General features: G+C 47.3%; 1 protein-coding gene across 1 annotated transcript in view; it reads left to right on the top strand.

Annotated features, from left to right (window-relative positions):
• The first annotated feature begins 2,281 nt into the window (after nt 1–2,281).
• Nucleotides 2,282–17,750, top strand: part of LOC108570808 (protein Shroom) — a 65,929-nt gene continuing 50,460 nt past the window's right edge. The window contains 7 exon segments of the mRNA XM_017932716.1: nt 2,282–2,301; nt 2,350–2,724; nt 3,980–4,292; nt 5,435–5,677; nt 5,754–5,908; nt 5,980–6,849; nt 6,926–8,644. Of these exon segments, the coding sequence (XP_017788205.1) occupies nt 2,282–2,301; nt 2,350–2,724; nt 3,980–4,292; nt 5,435–5,677; nt 5,754–5,908; nt 5,980–6,849; nt 6,926–8,644 (3,695 nt within the window).

Here is a 17,750-nt window from a genome sequence, read left to right as displayed (position 1 = left end):
TTATCTTTCACTGTTCTTTTCGGTGAAAATTCACTGGATGAATTTCTTTTCTTAAGAGTTTCGGTATTTAGTGCTCTGTCCAAATCTCACTCGGGATACATCGCGGAAAGGTTAATATTAGTCTTGAAATAAAATAAAAAATACTTTTCTCTCACAATATTGAACGTTTATTTGTAATTTCGTCTAACAAACCCCTATTCTTTTTATAAACGTGTGTTTCCAAATGCATAATCCATATTTGCAATAACTAAACTACAAATTTTTATGCAAATTCACATTATCATACTAAACGGGCAATTAATATAACGAGCACTAATATTTCAGTTTTACCTCTGTGTTCATGCTTATTACATGCATTGCGTGTATTCTCGTGCCTTCAAATTCTCCGTAAATGCATAAAAATCCAGTACCAACCTGTACGACTCTTATAACACTGAATCTATCCTCCTACCTGCCTAACTCCGTGCATTGAATTATTCTTGCAAGAGGACACATAGCGGACACCACGATCGATCTTAATCGCGCGGGGCGGAGAGACTGCTGGTCCTGGATGAACGCGGAAGAATCTGGGACGGCCTATCCATATCTCTAGCGATCGTAGGATACGTCGTGATAACCGTTGATATACGGCCAATTGTTCAGCTCACCGCGAATCTTCAGGAGCATTCGGCTGACCCACATCCGGATGACGGTCAATATGACGCGTTCCCGTTCCAAACGAAAACGTCTCGCGGAGGCCGCGCGTGGGCAGTGAATTTTTCATCGGCGACAAATGAAAGCAATCCTTTATTCTCTCTCTCTCGAGAGAGAGAGAGAGGCTGCGCCAGAAGCGACCAGTCATCATTTGTAATATGCCTGTTGCGAGATCACGTGTCGAAGTTCATCCCGATCCTTTTGATTCAAGGGTTAATGTGGGTGGTTTAGTCGAGGAGAACACATCTGTTGGAGTGCTATATTACAGCAGCTTCTCGAGTCTACTTCCTACTCTTAAGAGGATCAACGGATTTAACAGAGGAATTCTAATGGGACCGTATAGATGTAAACGTGAAACGGAATTAAAGTGAAACGAAGAATCTTCTATCTGTTTTACAATCTTCAGATTTTCTTCTCTCTCTCTCTCTCTGCTTAATTCACGCCTCGATCACGGCTCTCGTTCATCCTCATTAGCGAATTTGCTACCGAGGCACACCTTCGCGTAAACCTTCCCAGGTCGTAAAATTCGCAACGCGGCTCCCATAATTCGGGAACCACGTCCGATTTTCGCCGATAACGCGCCATCAGCGGTACTCGTCGCGCCTCCTTCGGGGACACGCTCGAAAGGTTAAAGCTGAAAAGTCGATCGTTGGATTTTATCGCAGTTAAAGACGAGTTCGCACTTTCCAGACAATGTACTTCTTCGCGCGAACAAATTGATTAGCGCGTGGCGGTAACACCGGCGATAGATCCCCGGGAATCTATAAAGACGGAGCGCGTGTGCACTTGAGGTGAAAGCAGCCGACGCGGCGGCCAGGCAATTTACGCGTGACCGTCGTCGATCAACGGTGATATTCGTGAGACCGAGACTAATCGGGAACGAGTGGTACGTTACTCGATTAACGATTTTAATTTACGCGGTACCGTTTCGCCGATACGCGATACACCGGCCAGGGCTGTTCTCTCCACTACTGTCTTAATTAACCTTCTGACCGTTCAATTAGAACTGGTCTGCTTCCTCGTGAGCGAGAAAAAAAGGCGGTGCTCGAGGCGGTTTCTTGTGTATCGCTGTTAAATTGCTCGCGGTCTAGGTGTATATATACAGTCGAATTTATCGATCGGAAACGACGTTAATTCGCGGGATGGTACGTTGATATCGGGAGGAGGAAAGTGGGGTAAATAGTTTGCTTCTGCGAATAGACGGTTAAGGAGGATGACGTAAGAAACGCCGGGGGAATCTGAGACTGTTTGAAAACTGGATCTTACAGAGTAAGAAGGAGATAGTTGAGGAGTTCTCGAACGAATTCAGATAGAATTTCTCTAGCGAGGTAGACAAAGTGCGAAGAGATAATGGGGTGGTTAGATAGAAGGATGAAATTACCAATGTAGAGCACACTGTGAACGTACCGTTGACCATTATCACGTGTAGAGGAGGGGGAGAAACGGTAATTCTCGAATATTAGAGTCAGAGGGAAGAACAGTTTGACCTGGATGTCTGAATTGATAAATCAGCGGTGTCCTAGAAAATGAAATATCGAGACTGGACGATCTCTAATAGCTGGGATACGTTACTGTTTTCTTTTCTACGATGGCTAATCGACAGGATGAGTAACACGAAGGCTGCTGATCTAACCTGTTTTTCCGTCAATTTGCCAGGTGTATCCCGGATGGCGGGGACGTTGGTTACACGATGACGGAACTGCAGCCGTCGCCGCCAGGATATCGAGTCCAGGATGAGGCCCCGGGCCCACCTTCCTGTCCTCCGGGCCCTTACAAGTACGCGAGTCACGGCCACGGGAGCGAGCCTGCCAATTTCAAGAGTTCCCCGTCGTATCCTCAGGAAGGCTATGGCCTTAAGCAGAGTCCGTCTCGGACGGTGCCTCCTAACGAGTACTATCGGCGTAGAAACGACGGCAGGAGGTCCGCGGAGAACGAGCACGAGACTGGTAACACAGCCAAGAAAGCCACCACGGTTGCCGGTTACAACGAGAGTCACAAGAAGAATACTGCGGGCTACAAGAACGACAGCGGGTACGCGGATCATCCCTTATTTCGCCTTACCATTGCCAGTGCCTTCCGTATTTCAACAGCTCCAGTTTAGATTTTTCAATTCTCAAACTTCTCCATCGAGTAGAATCAAAGTTGAGTGGACACTGGTCTCTGGTTCATCCAGAATTAAATGGCCCCTGGTTTCACTCATCCAGAATTAAATGGCCCCTGGTTTCACTCATCCAAAATGAAATGGACCCCGGTCTCTCAGTCATCCAAAATTAAACGGACCCCGGTCTCTCAGTCATCCAAAATTAAATGGATCCTGGTCTCTGGTTCATCCAGAATTAAATGGCCCCTGGTTTCACTCATCCAAAATGAAATGGATCCCGGTCTCTCAGTCATCCAAAATGAAATGGCCCCTGGTTTTACTCATCTAAAATTAAATGGACCCCAGTCTCTCAGTCATCCAAAATTAAATGGACCCTGGTCTCTCACTCGACCAAAATTAAATGTATCTTATCCTCTCACTCATCCAAAATTAAACGGACCCTGCTCTCTGTCTCATCCGAAATTAAATGGAACCTAGTCTTTCGCGTATCCAAACTTAAATGGACCCTGCTCTGCGGCTCATCCAAAGTTAAACGAACCCTACTCTCTCGCTCATCCAACTAAGACACCTTAATAGTGAAGGAATGCATTGGAAACTCGATCAGCTCGTTGCACCGAAATTTATTGTTCTCATCGTCCCCTCGCCCTCCGCGGAAGGAACGAGTTTCCACGAGTCTGCTAGCGTAGACTCTTTTATCGAGCAACTTTTTGCAAGAAAGATAAGAGATACCGTTCGGCAGCCAATTAGAGGCAGGCTGTATTAGTCCCGGCACACTTAGATTTCGCGATAGGTTGGAACGTGGTGTTCGAACGGCGCGGCGTCTCGTCGTTACGGGGACGACGGAGGTTCGCGAACGCCGTCGCAATTATACCCTGATTATACGCATTTCCAGTTACGTTGAACTTGTTCTTCATTCCATAAATTACGCGACGAACACGCATCCTGCTAATAAAGTGGTTCAATGACATCGCCGCCGGAGATGGAGATCCACGACTGGTTTCGTCCGGTGATTCATCGCGCGACATCGCGAGTGCTAATCACCCGGTAATTCGCACGTGATTCCGCCGGTATAATTACTCCCGCGCGAGCAATCTTCCGTCCCTCGTTTCCATAAATTCCCCCCCCGGATAACATGTCGATCGACGATTAAACGAGACGGTGTTTCCTTGTTTGCACGTGGAACAGGTACAGCGAGAGCCTCGGATTCGACAGCTACACGCTCCCTCTCAATGAAAGAGACGAGGCGTCGCCACCGCCAACGCCACCGGTTAGAGACGCGTCAAGTCTCAAAGGTGTCTGTTATGGACCTGGCCACGAGAAATATCCATCCTGGCCAAGCGCACCGGAGAGACACACGGACGAGGACGTGCACAGTTCAGGCCACAGCGGATCCCATCGTTCCAAGTCTTGGACCGATCACACCAATTACCCGAAGGAGAAGCCTGCCCAATACACCAGACCGCACACGAAGAGGCCCAATCCTACGTTCACGCAGCAGGTGATGTATCCTCGAATCTATCCACGGTGTGTGTTCACGTTATACAGATTCGATAGGGGTAAGCTTCTCTCTTGGCCGATGAGAATTTTTTCTCAAGTCGATGCGTCACAGCGTAGCAATTAAGTCTCACGGCGCGATGCTTGTGTGTGTGTGTGTGTGCAGTATGTGTCAGAGTGGCGTGCATTCCCTCGCGTCGCGAGGCCGTTACGAAATTGAAAACTCATTTGCAAAGAGGCGAAGCACTTTCGACGCCCGTTAACGAGTCACGAGCGACGACGCCGGTGGAGCTTATCGCACCATTTTCAGCGTGCCCCGTAATCGGCGTGTGTGTAAAGTCTTTCACGACGTCGGGGACGATGTACGTCTCGTTGCACACCGAGAGAATAAGAGAGAGAGAGGTAGAGAAAGACCGAAGGAAGCTTAATTGGTCGAACGTGTCGCGTTAAACATCGGGCGGAGAACGAGACGGGGCAGGTCTGTGGAACCTTGGTAAATCGTGCTGGGCCCTAAAACGACACGTATAATTAATCTCCCACACCCGCGCACCCTCCTTTCTCCTTATCCGTGTTACCGGTGACATAATCGCCGCGTGGTTGTGCCGGTTGCGACTTCCTGAAAAGTAGGCCAGCAATTTCGAGATCAGAGAGAGGCAATTACTCTCTCTCTCTCTCTCTCCTCTCTCTGTTCACTCTTTCAATTCAGCCTGTGTGTAACAGCGAATTCCAGCGTTTCCAGCAAACAGGAGAACAACTCTGTACGAGGGGGGGGAAGAGACGTTAACGCGCCCGTAATTCACTCGACTTTCCTTTTGCTCGATTTAGGACTTCCTTATTAGCTGGACGCGGTTTTTGCCCGGGCCTGGTAATTAGCTCGTTGCCCGGTGGTTTATTTTAAACCGAAACGCATTACGCGCTGACACTCGATGCTCGGGGAAGAGCAAAAACGGGGATACAGCTTAAGTTCAATTACGCGCCAGCTCTGAACGCATGTACACGGCCGCTGATTGCGCAATCGATTACGCTGCCTCCTCGGTAACGCTTCCCCCAGCGCGGCGTGCGTGTGTACGCGTATACGCGAAGGCGGATGGAAGGAAAACGCATCGAATGCCACTTAAGAGGGACAACGATCGTTTCCTGTTGCAGCTGAAGACGGTGATGGAACGTTGCGAGAAGATCCCCGCGGAGACTTTCGAGTCTCGTAACAGAGGCAACGTGGAGGAGGAACCGAGATTGTGGCCTCGCGTGGATCGCGAGGGCAAAGCTTTGGGTGACGCCGAGTACGTAGTGCCATCGCCACCTGAAAGAGAACAGCAAACCGCTCAGACTCTTAGCCATGCAGACTTGGAGGCTTATGTTAGGAGCTATCAGGATCCACAAGTGTCCCAGGTAATTTTTCAACTAGTCATCTGATATCTTCCTCGGTCGATGTATCTGGAGTATTGATCGAACTCGATTTTTCCAGGTGGACATTTACAGGGAGGCAACCCTAACGCAAGCAGGTCTTGAGGAGTACACGAGGGTGCAGCACTCTCAGCAGGCCAGCTACGCACAATCAGAAGGCTATCACAGTTACGTCTCTAGCGTCGATTCCACGACGAACACGCCGTTCCTCGACAGGTAGGATTCTGAATAATCAAACAGCTATCTTCGCTTCTTCGAATATTTACGCGGCTAATTTACTCGTCCAGATTGAGAAGAGACAGCGAGGCGGTGGCACAGAGACCGACGTCCACGTGGGAAGACACCTCTCGAGAGGGAAGAGACAGCGTGGTGACCACGTCCAGTGGAAGCGCCTCGAGCAGCGAGACCCTGAAATGGCACGGCTCGATGTCGGACGTGAGCGTGTCGAGTGGATTGCCGGCGCGGCAGGGCGCGTCCGATCGGTGGCACCACGGGTCGATGTCGGACGTGAGCAGCGTGAACGGTGGAATTTTGCCACAGAAGCCGAACAACGGCTGTCACGACAAATGGCAAGGTTCAATGAGCGACGTCAGCACTAGCGGCCTGTCTCCTACAACGAAGGGGAGACACAGCGAGAAATGGCCTGACAAGTGGCAGGTCTCGATGAACGATCGCAATAAACAGAGTCAGGGCAGGGCTAGTTTGCCGGCTGTGATTAATCACTGTAATACGTCTGCTAATGTGGCCGATGTTTCGTCCACCGTTAGAGAGAGCAAATGGCAAGAGTCTAACATCGACGAGGAATCTTTGGTGGACAAGTCGCAGGGGAGTTCTCAATGGGACAGTTCGGTGCGAATCGAGGGTGATAAATACGGTTCACTGGCACAGCCTATGCCGCAAAGTCCCATACGTCAGCAGATCGGTCAAACTACCGCGCAGAGTCCGGAAAACTGGAATCCTATTCACGGATCTATGTCGGACGTTAGTCAGGCTAATGGACTTCCTTGCAGCAAGCAACTGATCGCTCATAGTGCCAGAGTTCAGACACCGCAGAGACACCACTCGGAGAGTGTGCTGTACTTGGATCGCGAACGAAACCAACGCAAACTTTATCCTGTTAGTACCACGCAGCCTCAGGAATCTACTCCATCCTCGAGGTACTGACTTGGGTTACTTCAGATATCTTCTTTTCAAAAATTACGGTATCCATTGAATTTGCGTTATTTCTTTCAGAATGGTACAGTCTCAGCAGCCACAGATGACGGTAGCAGAGCGTATAAACGAGCTAGAAAAGCAACAGCAGCAGCAACAACAGCAGATGCGTTACACGTATTTAGATCCAGAAAAACGTCACAGAGTCTCCGACCCAACCTTAAAAGCCATACAGAAGAAAGCACTTCTCTCCTTCTACGAAAGACACCACCAGGCTTCCTGGCGATCGGAGCCACAATTAGCTCAAGGAACAGCTCCTGCGCCTCAAAGTCCCCCGCCACAGCCACCGCCTCGCCCTAGACCACCCTCCTCGAGACGTGCCAGCTCTGCTTCCGACTACGCCAGCGGCACTTGGCGAGAAAACGGCAACAGAAACCAGGGTCAGGGTAACGGCGAGCTGTCCAGTCCTAAGCACCAACACAGCAACAGCTGCGGCAGCCTTTCCACGGACTTGTTAGGCCCTGTGATCGTTGGGCCGGCTATATCGATCGACGACTGGGTGCCAGAGAGGCCGCCCAAGAAGCCTCACCTGAGAAACGTTTACAACGATCGCGTGCCTAGCCCCGATTTGCCGCCACCTTCCCCTCCGACGGTGACCGAGAACGAAGTTCACGATTGCGACGATCCACTGCCTCCACCGCCGCCAGAGCTCAGCGAGGACTGCTTCGCGGACAACCAGCGCAAGTCCGGCAACGCTCACCACCAGTCCGAAGAGTCGAAGATTCGCGACAGATCCTGCGACAGACATAAGCTGGAGAGACACTCGATGAGGAGATCCAAGCATGGTTCGAAGAGAGAGCACGAAAAGTCTGGCAAGTCTTCCCCCAATTCGCCCACGAAAACGGTGTCCCAGGATCAGGAGCAACACCAGTTCGTCAGGGCAGCCATAGCATTGAAGCACGTCGATTCAGAAATGGTGCTGGAGAACGGAGTCTCCGCTGGATTCGCCACTCACAGAATGGTGGCCACAGGTCGGTCCAGCTTGAGATACCCTTCTACGCAGAAGTTAATGGTGAACGGTAGAGTGACGCCGGCGAGAAGAATCTCGGAGGAGAGACCTTTCTCTGGCAGACCGCCTGCTCAGCTACCCGATCTCATTTCTCAGCGATACAGCGACTCCGGGAATCAGCGACCGGCTCCTCAGGTGCCCGTAGAACCTAGGATCATTCGTCAGGAGTCTATGCGGGTGGACGGATCGAGGATCGACGTCTCAGGTTTGCTTAGAAACGAAGCTACTCAGAGATTGGAGTCGTCCTCCGGTCAGAGACCTCAGCCGCAGGTGCCTAAAAGCGTCGACAAGAGTGTCTCGAGTAATCAGTCGAATCAAGCAACGAGACCGAACTATCTACCCGTCCCGGAGAACTCCAAGTGCTCGCCGAAGTATCTGGAAAGTGGAAATCACGGATTCACCATTGGTAGTCCGGTGAAGACAGGTTACGAGGCGAACTCGAAGATGTTCCCGTCAGAGTCCAGTCCGCAGAAGTATCACGAACCCCCTAAGTACGTGCCTAACCATCATCAACGTCACAGCGACGTGACACAGAGGAACTACTACGCGCTGCCGCCTAAATACATCGACGCACCGAAGCAGAAGCCTCAGCCACAGTGTCCTACAGACAGATACGGTGGTTCTGGGTCGCCTAGCTCTCCTCCTCCGCCTCTGGCGCCACGTCAGAACACTCCAGGCAGGAAGTCGTTGCCGCCTCCTCCTCGGCCAGCTCCTCCTCACGCGCTACAGGGGTAAGTTTGATGGTCTTTTAATCGACGCGACCATTGAGAACGTTGTTCTCCGTTACGTTTATTCGATATGGTAGCCTGTTGGGAAAAAAGGGTTTTGTTTGCACGTGTCAAAGGTAGGAAAAGGAAAACCGTCTCTTTTCGACGGTGCTGCGTTTTACGAGCCGCTATTTTTGCGTGGCAATCGCGAGAATCTTTTGCCTGGCTGTTCGTTTTACGGTCGTCAATTAGAGATCTCCGCGGAGTGAGGGCTCGAAACGTCGAGCGGTTTGAGCCCGCGGAACGCACACGATCCTGTAATTGCGGCGTAATTGAATGGTAAATGGCTGCCGCCGACGTCGCTTGGCGCTCTGCAGTATCGTCCATTATATACCGTGTCCCATCGTACGTTCTCCCCTTATCCCGCGATCGATCAGTTGAATTAGAGGTAACCGCGGGTACACCTTACCCTGCGCTGTCGGCGGGACGCTTATTAACGGCTCGGGGAGATCGATAGATCACTCGCGAAATCGACGTCGCGAAAACTCGCCGTGCACCCCTCGATCGTGTCGTTCCACAGGGGGGGGACTATAAAGAGTAGAGATCTGCTGTGGGTTTGTATTTTGCGAAAAAGTGGACAATTATTCTGAACTGTTTAAATTCGAAAATATCTCGCTTCGTTCCTGAGGGATCTATAAATTAGCGTACAAGGTGATTCGTCCAAGTATCTCCTTCGAGAAATGTTTGGCATACAATTTGAATAGAATTGTCAAGAGACAAACATACACTGTGAGGAATATTTTTGTTTCAAGGTCACCATATAAGTGCATATTTTTTTCTCGTGTGTGTTGAAGCTGAAATTGAAACGCGTTCGGATATGGATAATAGTATGACCTTTGACCTTATTTCCATAGATATCGGTGCTTCGATATCATTCAAATTGCATATGAAATACTTTTTGTATACCAGTTAAAGGAGATATTTAAGAGTGACACTCTGTATTAAGGGCAAAACGACGGGATCTTACTTGCCTCTTGGAAAAAAGGAAAAAATTCGGATAGCAAGACTAAAGACTATGGAATCGCTAGCCGTCTGTGTACGAGCGTTGAGCAAGAATTACCGACGGATTATCAAGCCTACGAAGCCAGACGAGATCCCCCGATGCTCGTTTTTGCGCCGGTTTAAATCCGGGAACTCGTAAATCCCCGGGGATCAGCTCGGCGATGCCGATAGTTCGGCGAACTCTCGGCTCGCTCGTTAATTATTTTCTCGTTCGCTCGCTCGACCGAATCGCATGCATTACCATGAGATTATCATTGCAAATCTAACGGTGCCCATTACCGCGTTGATTTACGAGCGTGTGACTTTCCCTGAATCGCGTCCGCCGTGGAGAGTCTTAAATGACATCGTCTCGCCGCCACGGAACGGTTTACGATCCTTTTAATCGTTTCACCCCCGTAAATTATCCAGCAATTTTTCTTTTCGATCTTTTATCAATCAATTTACAACTTCATATTCAACCCTAAGTACATTTATTCTCCATCCTCGATGATCGATTCGAGAGAGAGAGAAAAGAGTAGAGATCGTAAATCCGAAGATTCATGCGATCTCGAACGTGTACTGTAGATACAGCGAACAGAGAAATCGATGTTTATCTAGGAGGAAAGAAAAGTTAGCTTACGGAGTTTCTGCAAGGCGCGTTCTTGAAAAGCAAGAACTCGGGCAAGGCCGATCGCACACGAAGCGCCCTCCTATCGGAGATACCAAACCGACGAGTAGCAGCGGCCTGCGTTTCACGGAAGCGGTGTCTCCTCTCTGTGACCCAGCGCCTCTTTGTCCACCGGTCCGTGGTTTTTTAGGTCACGAGACGGTCCCCGACCGGTTGCAAAGCTCTACGTGACTTCTACGGGACTTGGGTAGAATAAAATGAAGCTGATCGCGCGACGGGAGGAAATTAACGACGGATTAATAGTAATTGCTACGGTCACGGAAGAATCGATCGGCGGACGATACCGACGAGGGGAGGATAGCACAGGATGTAGGCGCTCGATCTCACGGGGCGATAAGTCTTTTCACCTTTCTTTTGTTTCGTTCTCGCTCTGATTGGGTGACCAGGTTGCTGGCTTCTGTGACGGTCGAGCGAATCCTCCTGACCGCGGACGAGATTCCGACCTCGCTGCACGGTTCGTGGAGCAAACGTTCGACTGGTTGCTCGACCTTCGACAGAGAGGATCGGAGACCCGTCTCTCTGTTGGCTGTTGGCACAAAGTTGCAGAGATAGGAGCGTGGCCTCTGCCGCCGATTCTCTATTCGTCTCGTCTCGGGCTCTCCCTCTTTCGTTTAGGTCTGTCGAAGCGCGCGAGTGTAGAGGCTTAACCTTTCGGCTTAAACCGAGAGCCACGAGGCAGAAATGTCAGAAAAAAGGTTACCGCGTGGCACCACGGGCGTGTTTGCCTGTTCTTCGGCGCTCGATTATACTCGGCTGTGGCATTGCTGTGCACCACCACCGACGCGATGGAAGAGTTGAACGCGTGAGAATTCGTCGACTATTCGGCCTCGTTCAATAAGAGATCCCCTGTGTGTGTGGAGAATTCATGCTTGCCACGATACCGCCTTGCGATATCTTCTCTTCTATTACGGTTGTACAATAACGTACGATCGCGGCTTGTGCTCGAGAAATTGCGCGAATATACCCCCTTTTTCTTCTTCTTCTTCCTCGATAACATCTGGTTAAGACCGGAGGGAAAAATCCGCTGATTCGGATCGCGGATCCCACTCGAGGTAATCTAACCGCGCAATTGCGATTACTCGTAGAGCACTCGAGTGTGCCTAGTCGAGTTGGAATGTGTTTTCACAGGAAATGTCTCTCGACCTGGCGGCTGCAATTAAACAGTCTCCCGAACGAGTCTACGTTTCACTTAACAACGAAACGATCCGGCTGTAAAGTGGGAGCTATCGAGAGGAACGAGCTCGTTGAAAAATTGCCAAACAGCCTTCGTTGGCGGGAAATTACGCGACTACCTGCGTAGTCAACTCACGTTTTCGCTTTTCGATGCTGTAATAGACGCTCGTAATCTGTCTTTACAATTGATTTACGAGAGATTTCGTGGATTTTACAGAGGAAGAATAGGGACGAATTGAAAATGTACATTTCACCGAGTAGAAACAAAGTTGCTCACGGTACCGTGGGTCGGTCTACGCCAGCAGGCTCGAGACATGTTCGTCACGCAGGCTCAACGATCGAAATTACACGCGTTTCTTGGAAACAGAGTTGCTAACATCTGACAGTGCTAGTTTATAGCATTTCGTCAGATCTGGAGCACGATTGTCGTACATGACTGATCTCATTTCAGCTCTGAACTGTTTTAATAAACAGAGAACGCAGGAACCAATGCACGTCACCGATCGTCGCGATCCTTCGAGTCCTAAGTCTTCACACCAGGTTTCCCCAGTTTCTTTCGTTTCACTCTTCAATCGTACCTTCCTCCAATTCTTCCTTTTTTTTCTCTCTCTCTCTCTCTCTGATGTGTACAAGGCAAAACTCGTTTGATTCTGCGCTGGCACCTGCGGCTGCAAGACCGCGACCTCGACAGGGTAGCCGACGAGTATGCCAGGTATCGCTTAACACCGGTTACTTATCGTCAAGCCTCCACTCTTCGCCATGTTGGATGACACCGCGTAAGGGTATAGCCGGAGAAGAAAAAGAAGCGCATAGTGTATCGTATTATACCGAGCTGTCTTCTTTCGAATATTTTCCTCGCGTAAGACGGAAATTGGGCGAATTTTCTTTTTTATTCTGTTAGCCATTTGACTCGACGTAGGAAATTTTGGGCTCAGATAGCATACTATGAGGAATTATAAATTATGAACGATAATAAAGCGATTTTTGTGCATTAATATTATATTGAAATTTGATAGTTTATGACTAATATTGCGCTTTCATTCTATTCGCCCCTTGACTCGAGATAGGAAATTTTACCTTCAGATATCAGAGAATGATAAATTATAAATTATAATCGATAATGAACCATTTTTTATGCATTAATATTATTGAGGATCTTTAATCAGCGAATAAAGATTGACTCAATCGACTGCAGAGAAGAAAAAAAACGTTTATCGATGGAAATGAAATACAAAAAAACGGAGGCGAAAACCCGAGTGAAAAACAGTCACTCAGTTCGGGGTTGTCGCACGACTACTTAAGATGCGGAAAAACATTTGTTATATACTCGGCATCGCCCCACGGTCAGCGGGGACCCATGGCTTTTATGGCCCAGCCTGGGCCTACGTTAAGCAGAGAAACTCGCAGTAGGAAAATTCAAAATATAATCTATTCTCAATAAATATTATTGTGAAATTTCGTATTTCATGACTAATGTTGCGCTTTTATTCTTTTAGTCCTTTATCGAGTAAAAAATGGAAAAAAGAATAAAAGCGTAATATTATTCATAAAACGTTAAATTAATGCATAAAAAATGAGAAAATAAAGCTTTAAAAATAAAGAAAATTTTTCCTTCAAAACGATAGCAAATCATTCTTTTGTGCATTACTATTATCCTGAAATTAAATATTTTGCAACTAATATTAAGCTAAAATATTAAAATAAAGGCGAACAACAATTGCGAAATGAGTGTGAATTAATTTGACTATTCGAATCGCAAAGGGTTAATCAATTTTAAGGTGTAACATCGACACGTGGTACAATGATAAATAACCTCCCTTATCACATCCTATATTTAATTAACCTTTTTTTTCTCAAACAACGGCAGATGTTCTACAATCAGAAAAACTGTTCTACAGACATCCACCGCATTACGTCACAGGTATTGCCGTGTAAAGTCTCGATTTCGAGCTCGATCAAACAGCATCGGCGTTGAAAAACGAAGTATTATAGAAATACGTATGTTGCAATCGTTCGAGCCTGTGGAAAAATTTATCGCGTGTTTACCCCCGTTCGTTTACTCCGTCGATCGTACAGCAGCTGATAACGGAATTTCGAAACTAGGATTCTTATTTTGCCATTCGAGACTAAGGAGAGAGAAGAAAAAAGAAACAGAATCTCTGTTTGATCGCGGAATCGACGAAATTATCTGCAAAATACATACACTTATCGGGTGTAGTTATAGTTATCGATCCTCGATCTTCCCATTTTCTTCCAATCTCGAGATATAATTGAACGTTCTATCTTCTCGGATGTGAATCTAAAAGAAGGAAAAGAAAGAAGAAGGAGAAAATAATCCGCCTGTGTACACAGAGAGTGAAAGAAAAAAAGTAGCAATAATAACGTCTCTATGGTGGATTCCCGGAGTCACGCGAACTTATCGTCTGTAAAATATCGTCCAACTATTCGCACGATTATCCTCGCGAACGAAGACAGAGGAGAGACACGCGTATGGCGCAACAGCTCGGGGCAACGCAGCGCGTCTGCTAATTATCCCTGGTAATTAAAACGAGAACGAACGCCGGCTGGCATGTGTGTTTCGTTCGCTGCACAGAAGTACTTTCGTCTGTCGGAAAGTCGAGCACGGTGAAGTGAGCTCCCTCGAAACAGCCTTCTTACCAACTCGTAACGTCCTCTCTTCGTGCGTAGCGAGACTTGCTTGACGACTTGCCAGGGAACGGGGTCAATTGCATGCAATCCTGACAAATTCTAAGCGGGTTTTTAGTAGCGATAGTGGTAATACTGGTAGCTCGCGGACGCCTCTTCATTAACAACCACGGCGAAAAGAAAGTGTTTCGTTTTATCGCTGGTAATTTCGTAACATCTCGCGATCGCTTCGCGCTGAAATCAGTGTATTTGAAAATACAAATGTTCCATTCCATCGCTGTAAATTTCGTAACATCTCGCGATCGCTTCGTGTTCAAATCAATATTTCGGAAAATACAAATGTTCCATTGTGTCGCTGTAAATTTCGTAACATTTCCGGAAATCAATATTTCTGAAAGTACCTACAAATGTTCCATTTTGTCGCTGTAAATTTCCTAACGACTCGCGATAGCTTCGCGTTGAAATCAGTATATTTGAATATACAAATGTTCCATTCTGTCGCTGTACATTTCGTAACATCTCTGGAAATCAGTATTTCTGAAAGTACCTACGAATGTTCCATTCCATCGCTGTAAATTTCGTAACGTCTCGCGATCGCTTCGCTCTGAAATCAGTATATTTGAAAATACAAATGTACCATTCTGTCGCTGTAAATTTCGTAACATTTCCGGAAAGCAATATTTCTGAAAGTACCTACAAATGTTCCATTTTGTCGCTGTAAATTTCCTAACGACTCGCGATAGCTTCGCGTTGAAATCAGTATATTTGAATATACAAATGTTCCATTCTGTCGCTGTAAATTTCGTAACATCTCTGGAAATCAGTATTTCTGAAAGTACCTACAAATGTTCCATTCCATCGCTGTAAATTTCGTAACGTCTCGCGATCGCTTCGCGCTGAAATCAGTATATTTGAAAATACAAGTGTTCCATTCTATCGCTACAAATCGTAACACCTCCAGAAATCGATGTTTCCGAAAATATCAAATACCGACGTGTGTAAGTACGTGGATCGTTTGGATTGTTTTCGTTCGTTATTGTTCGAGTGTTAGGAAATTTCAGTTGTTGCATACGGCGACGGTTAATAAGGCGGGAATTAGTCTATCTAATCGACGATACGTTTTTACGAAGAACGGAAACGCCTACTGAAAGCGTGTTCTGTATTCCCCAGATAACCCGTTATTGGACTGGATGTACGTATATTTAATTAATCGCCGGCCGTAATACAATGATTATAGCTTTCCCCCGTGAGTCGTTCTATAAATTGCTTTCACGCGTACCGATATGGATTTAGCCGATGTATTGCGTAACGAGCTTCCTTTCCTGCGTCGTTAACTCTTTTTATACCGTCTCCGATCACTTTCATTTTTTCTTTGATACCCCTCAACATTCCGAACAATCATTGCAATTAACGTGGGATCGAGGCCTTCCCTGTGCTCGGTGAAAAGGAGCAAGTAACAAGGAGGGAAAATAAGGAGGACTCGTTGGCTGCAAGCGTAGAGTCCTTGTTTCTGTAGGACGATTGGGTTTAAGTAGGATTTTAAAAAATTTCTAGTCGACGGTAGATTAACGTGGGATCTAGGCCTTCGTATTCACTCGAAAATAGCAAAGGAGGAAATAAAGAAGGCGCCTGGAATCCTAATTGGTTGGCCAGAGTTCGGCCACTCAAATTTTTCTTAGGCTCTTATATTAATCCCTTGCCGTAGGATTTTTTAATCGCTGTGCATGTTAGCTGTTCCAATCACTGTTCCAATACACTTTCGCGACGGGCGATAGCCGGACAAAACGTTCAGCTGAATACGGCATATAATTTCGAAGAGTCTATAACTGACGAGTACGGCAAGGTTCTGCCGCCAATTTTCAAATCACGCAGGACTACGTTTCCCGTGGCGAATGTGTTAAATAAAAGGAAGTCAAGTGTCAGAAAAGTACTCTGACTCGGAGTAGAGTGGGCGTGAAATGAATTGAACGTGTCTACGTTTTTACAATAGCATATGTTACACAAGAATTATATCCGCGTTATCTGAGCGTCGTTCGCAAAAAGTGTGCTTCGAGGGTCTCGTGAAGAGTGAGTATGCGTTGTCCTGCCGATCCACCCCTACGCGGACAGACCCAGGGAAAAACCCAAAGGGGCGAGTCGTCTCCACCGAGCGCGCTGGGCCTGGTTTCAAGGTGCTCGCTTCACCGTCTTCGGGACGGATTTTCTCACAAAAGATATTATACACGATTTGTATTTGGTAATCGTCAGGCTTACATTGAAGCTGAAATGAGAGGAAAAATACAAATTTAATAGACATGTGATTCTCCTTTCCGATTCGAAGAGCAACGATACAAATTCTGTATACGAGTCTGTATAGGAATTTTAACTTCGTTTCGAACGAAGAAGATATCTCTTCCGTCGTTAAAGAGGAAACAGAGTCGCATCAAGGAAGCTCGTAGATGCAAGTGACAGTCCGCAAGAATGACAACGAAGACGAAGACAATGGGCAGCGAGTCGAGACACCGGACACGGACTCACGGGAGCGTCTCGAGGAACGGTATCTCCATAGCGACACTCTATCTCACGAGTAAATGGTTAAATTGCTCTCCATTATTAACCAACCGGTTTACCGTTAGAACGCGTGGACCATCAAAACAAAACGTATTCGAACTCGATCAATTCCCCTACATCCACATCCTTTCTCTCTCTCTCTCTCTCCTAGATAACGTTTCGATCGAATGTTAATTCCAGAATGAAAAAGAATGTCCCCGTGTCTCTTGCACCTGGATAAACACGCGTGTGCCACCTACGCTCACGTCGACGAAGCGCGCGTTTAACTGTCTCGTGGCGTCGAGCAGTCCAGTTTCGCTGGCGTTCCGTTTAATTGGCTCCTGTTAACATCAATTCACCGTGTCCACGGAGTATACGTCGCGCTACAACGAGGTGTTTTCCTTTCTGCCAGCTTTCACTGTGCCTTAGAATCTATCTGGTAATTATTCACTTGACTTTCGATTGAAATTCGAAGCTTTCCAGTCGGACATTTCTGGAATTGAGGCCTGCGACTGCAGGAAAATAAGGGGAGCGTTGGAGTCTTAGTTTGTAATAGGCCGGAGGTCACAGGTTCGATTCAAACTTCTCTAATTTTTCCTCGGCTCTTGTAAGATTGGAACTCATCCGGAATGGAGGCGTCTGTGATCACACGAGATGGTAACGATGGTAAAGCGAAGTTGGATTGTGAAGAAACTTGTGAGAGCATTGCACTTTTCTCAGGAAATTTGAGAGAAACGTAAGAGTGTCACTGAGTGGAAAAGTGTACCCAAAAATTTGAAAAGAGAGAGAAAGAGAAAGACAGAGGGAGAGGGAGAGACAGAGAAAGCAGAAGAGTGTCACTGAGTGGAAAAGTGTACCCAAAAATTTGAAGAGAGAGAGAAAGATAAAGAAAGAGGGAGAGGGAGAGACAGAGAAAGCAGAAGAGTGTCACTGAGTGGAAAAGTGTACCCAAAAATTTGAAGAGAGAAAGAGAGACAGAGGGAGAGAAAGTTAGAGTGCATTTAGGACACTCGAAGCCTCCACGAAATAAATAATTAACAAAAAAAAAAATAC

Source organism: Habropoda laboriosa, unplaced genomic scaffold (genome assembly GCF_001263275.1).
Source record: "Habropoda laboriosa isolate 0110345459 unplaced genomic scaffold, ASM126327v1 scaffold86, whole genome shotgun sequence".
Taxonomy (NCBI): domain Eukaryota; kingdom Metazoa; phylum Arthropoda; class Insecta; order Hymenoptera; family Apidae; genus Habropoda; species Habropoda laboriosa.
This window is presented reverse-complemented; position numbering and strand designations above follow the sequence as displayed.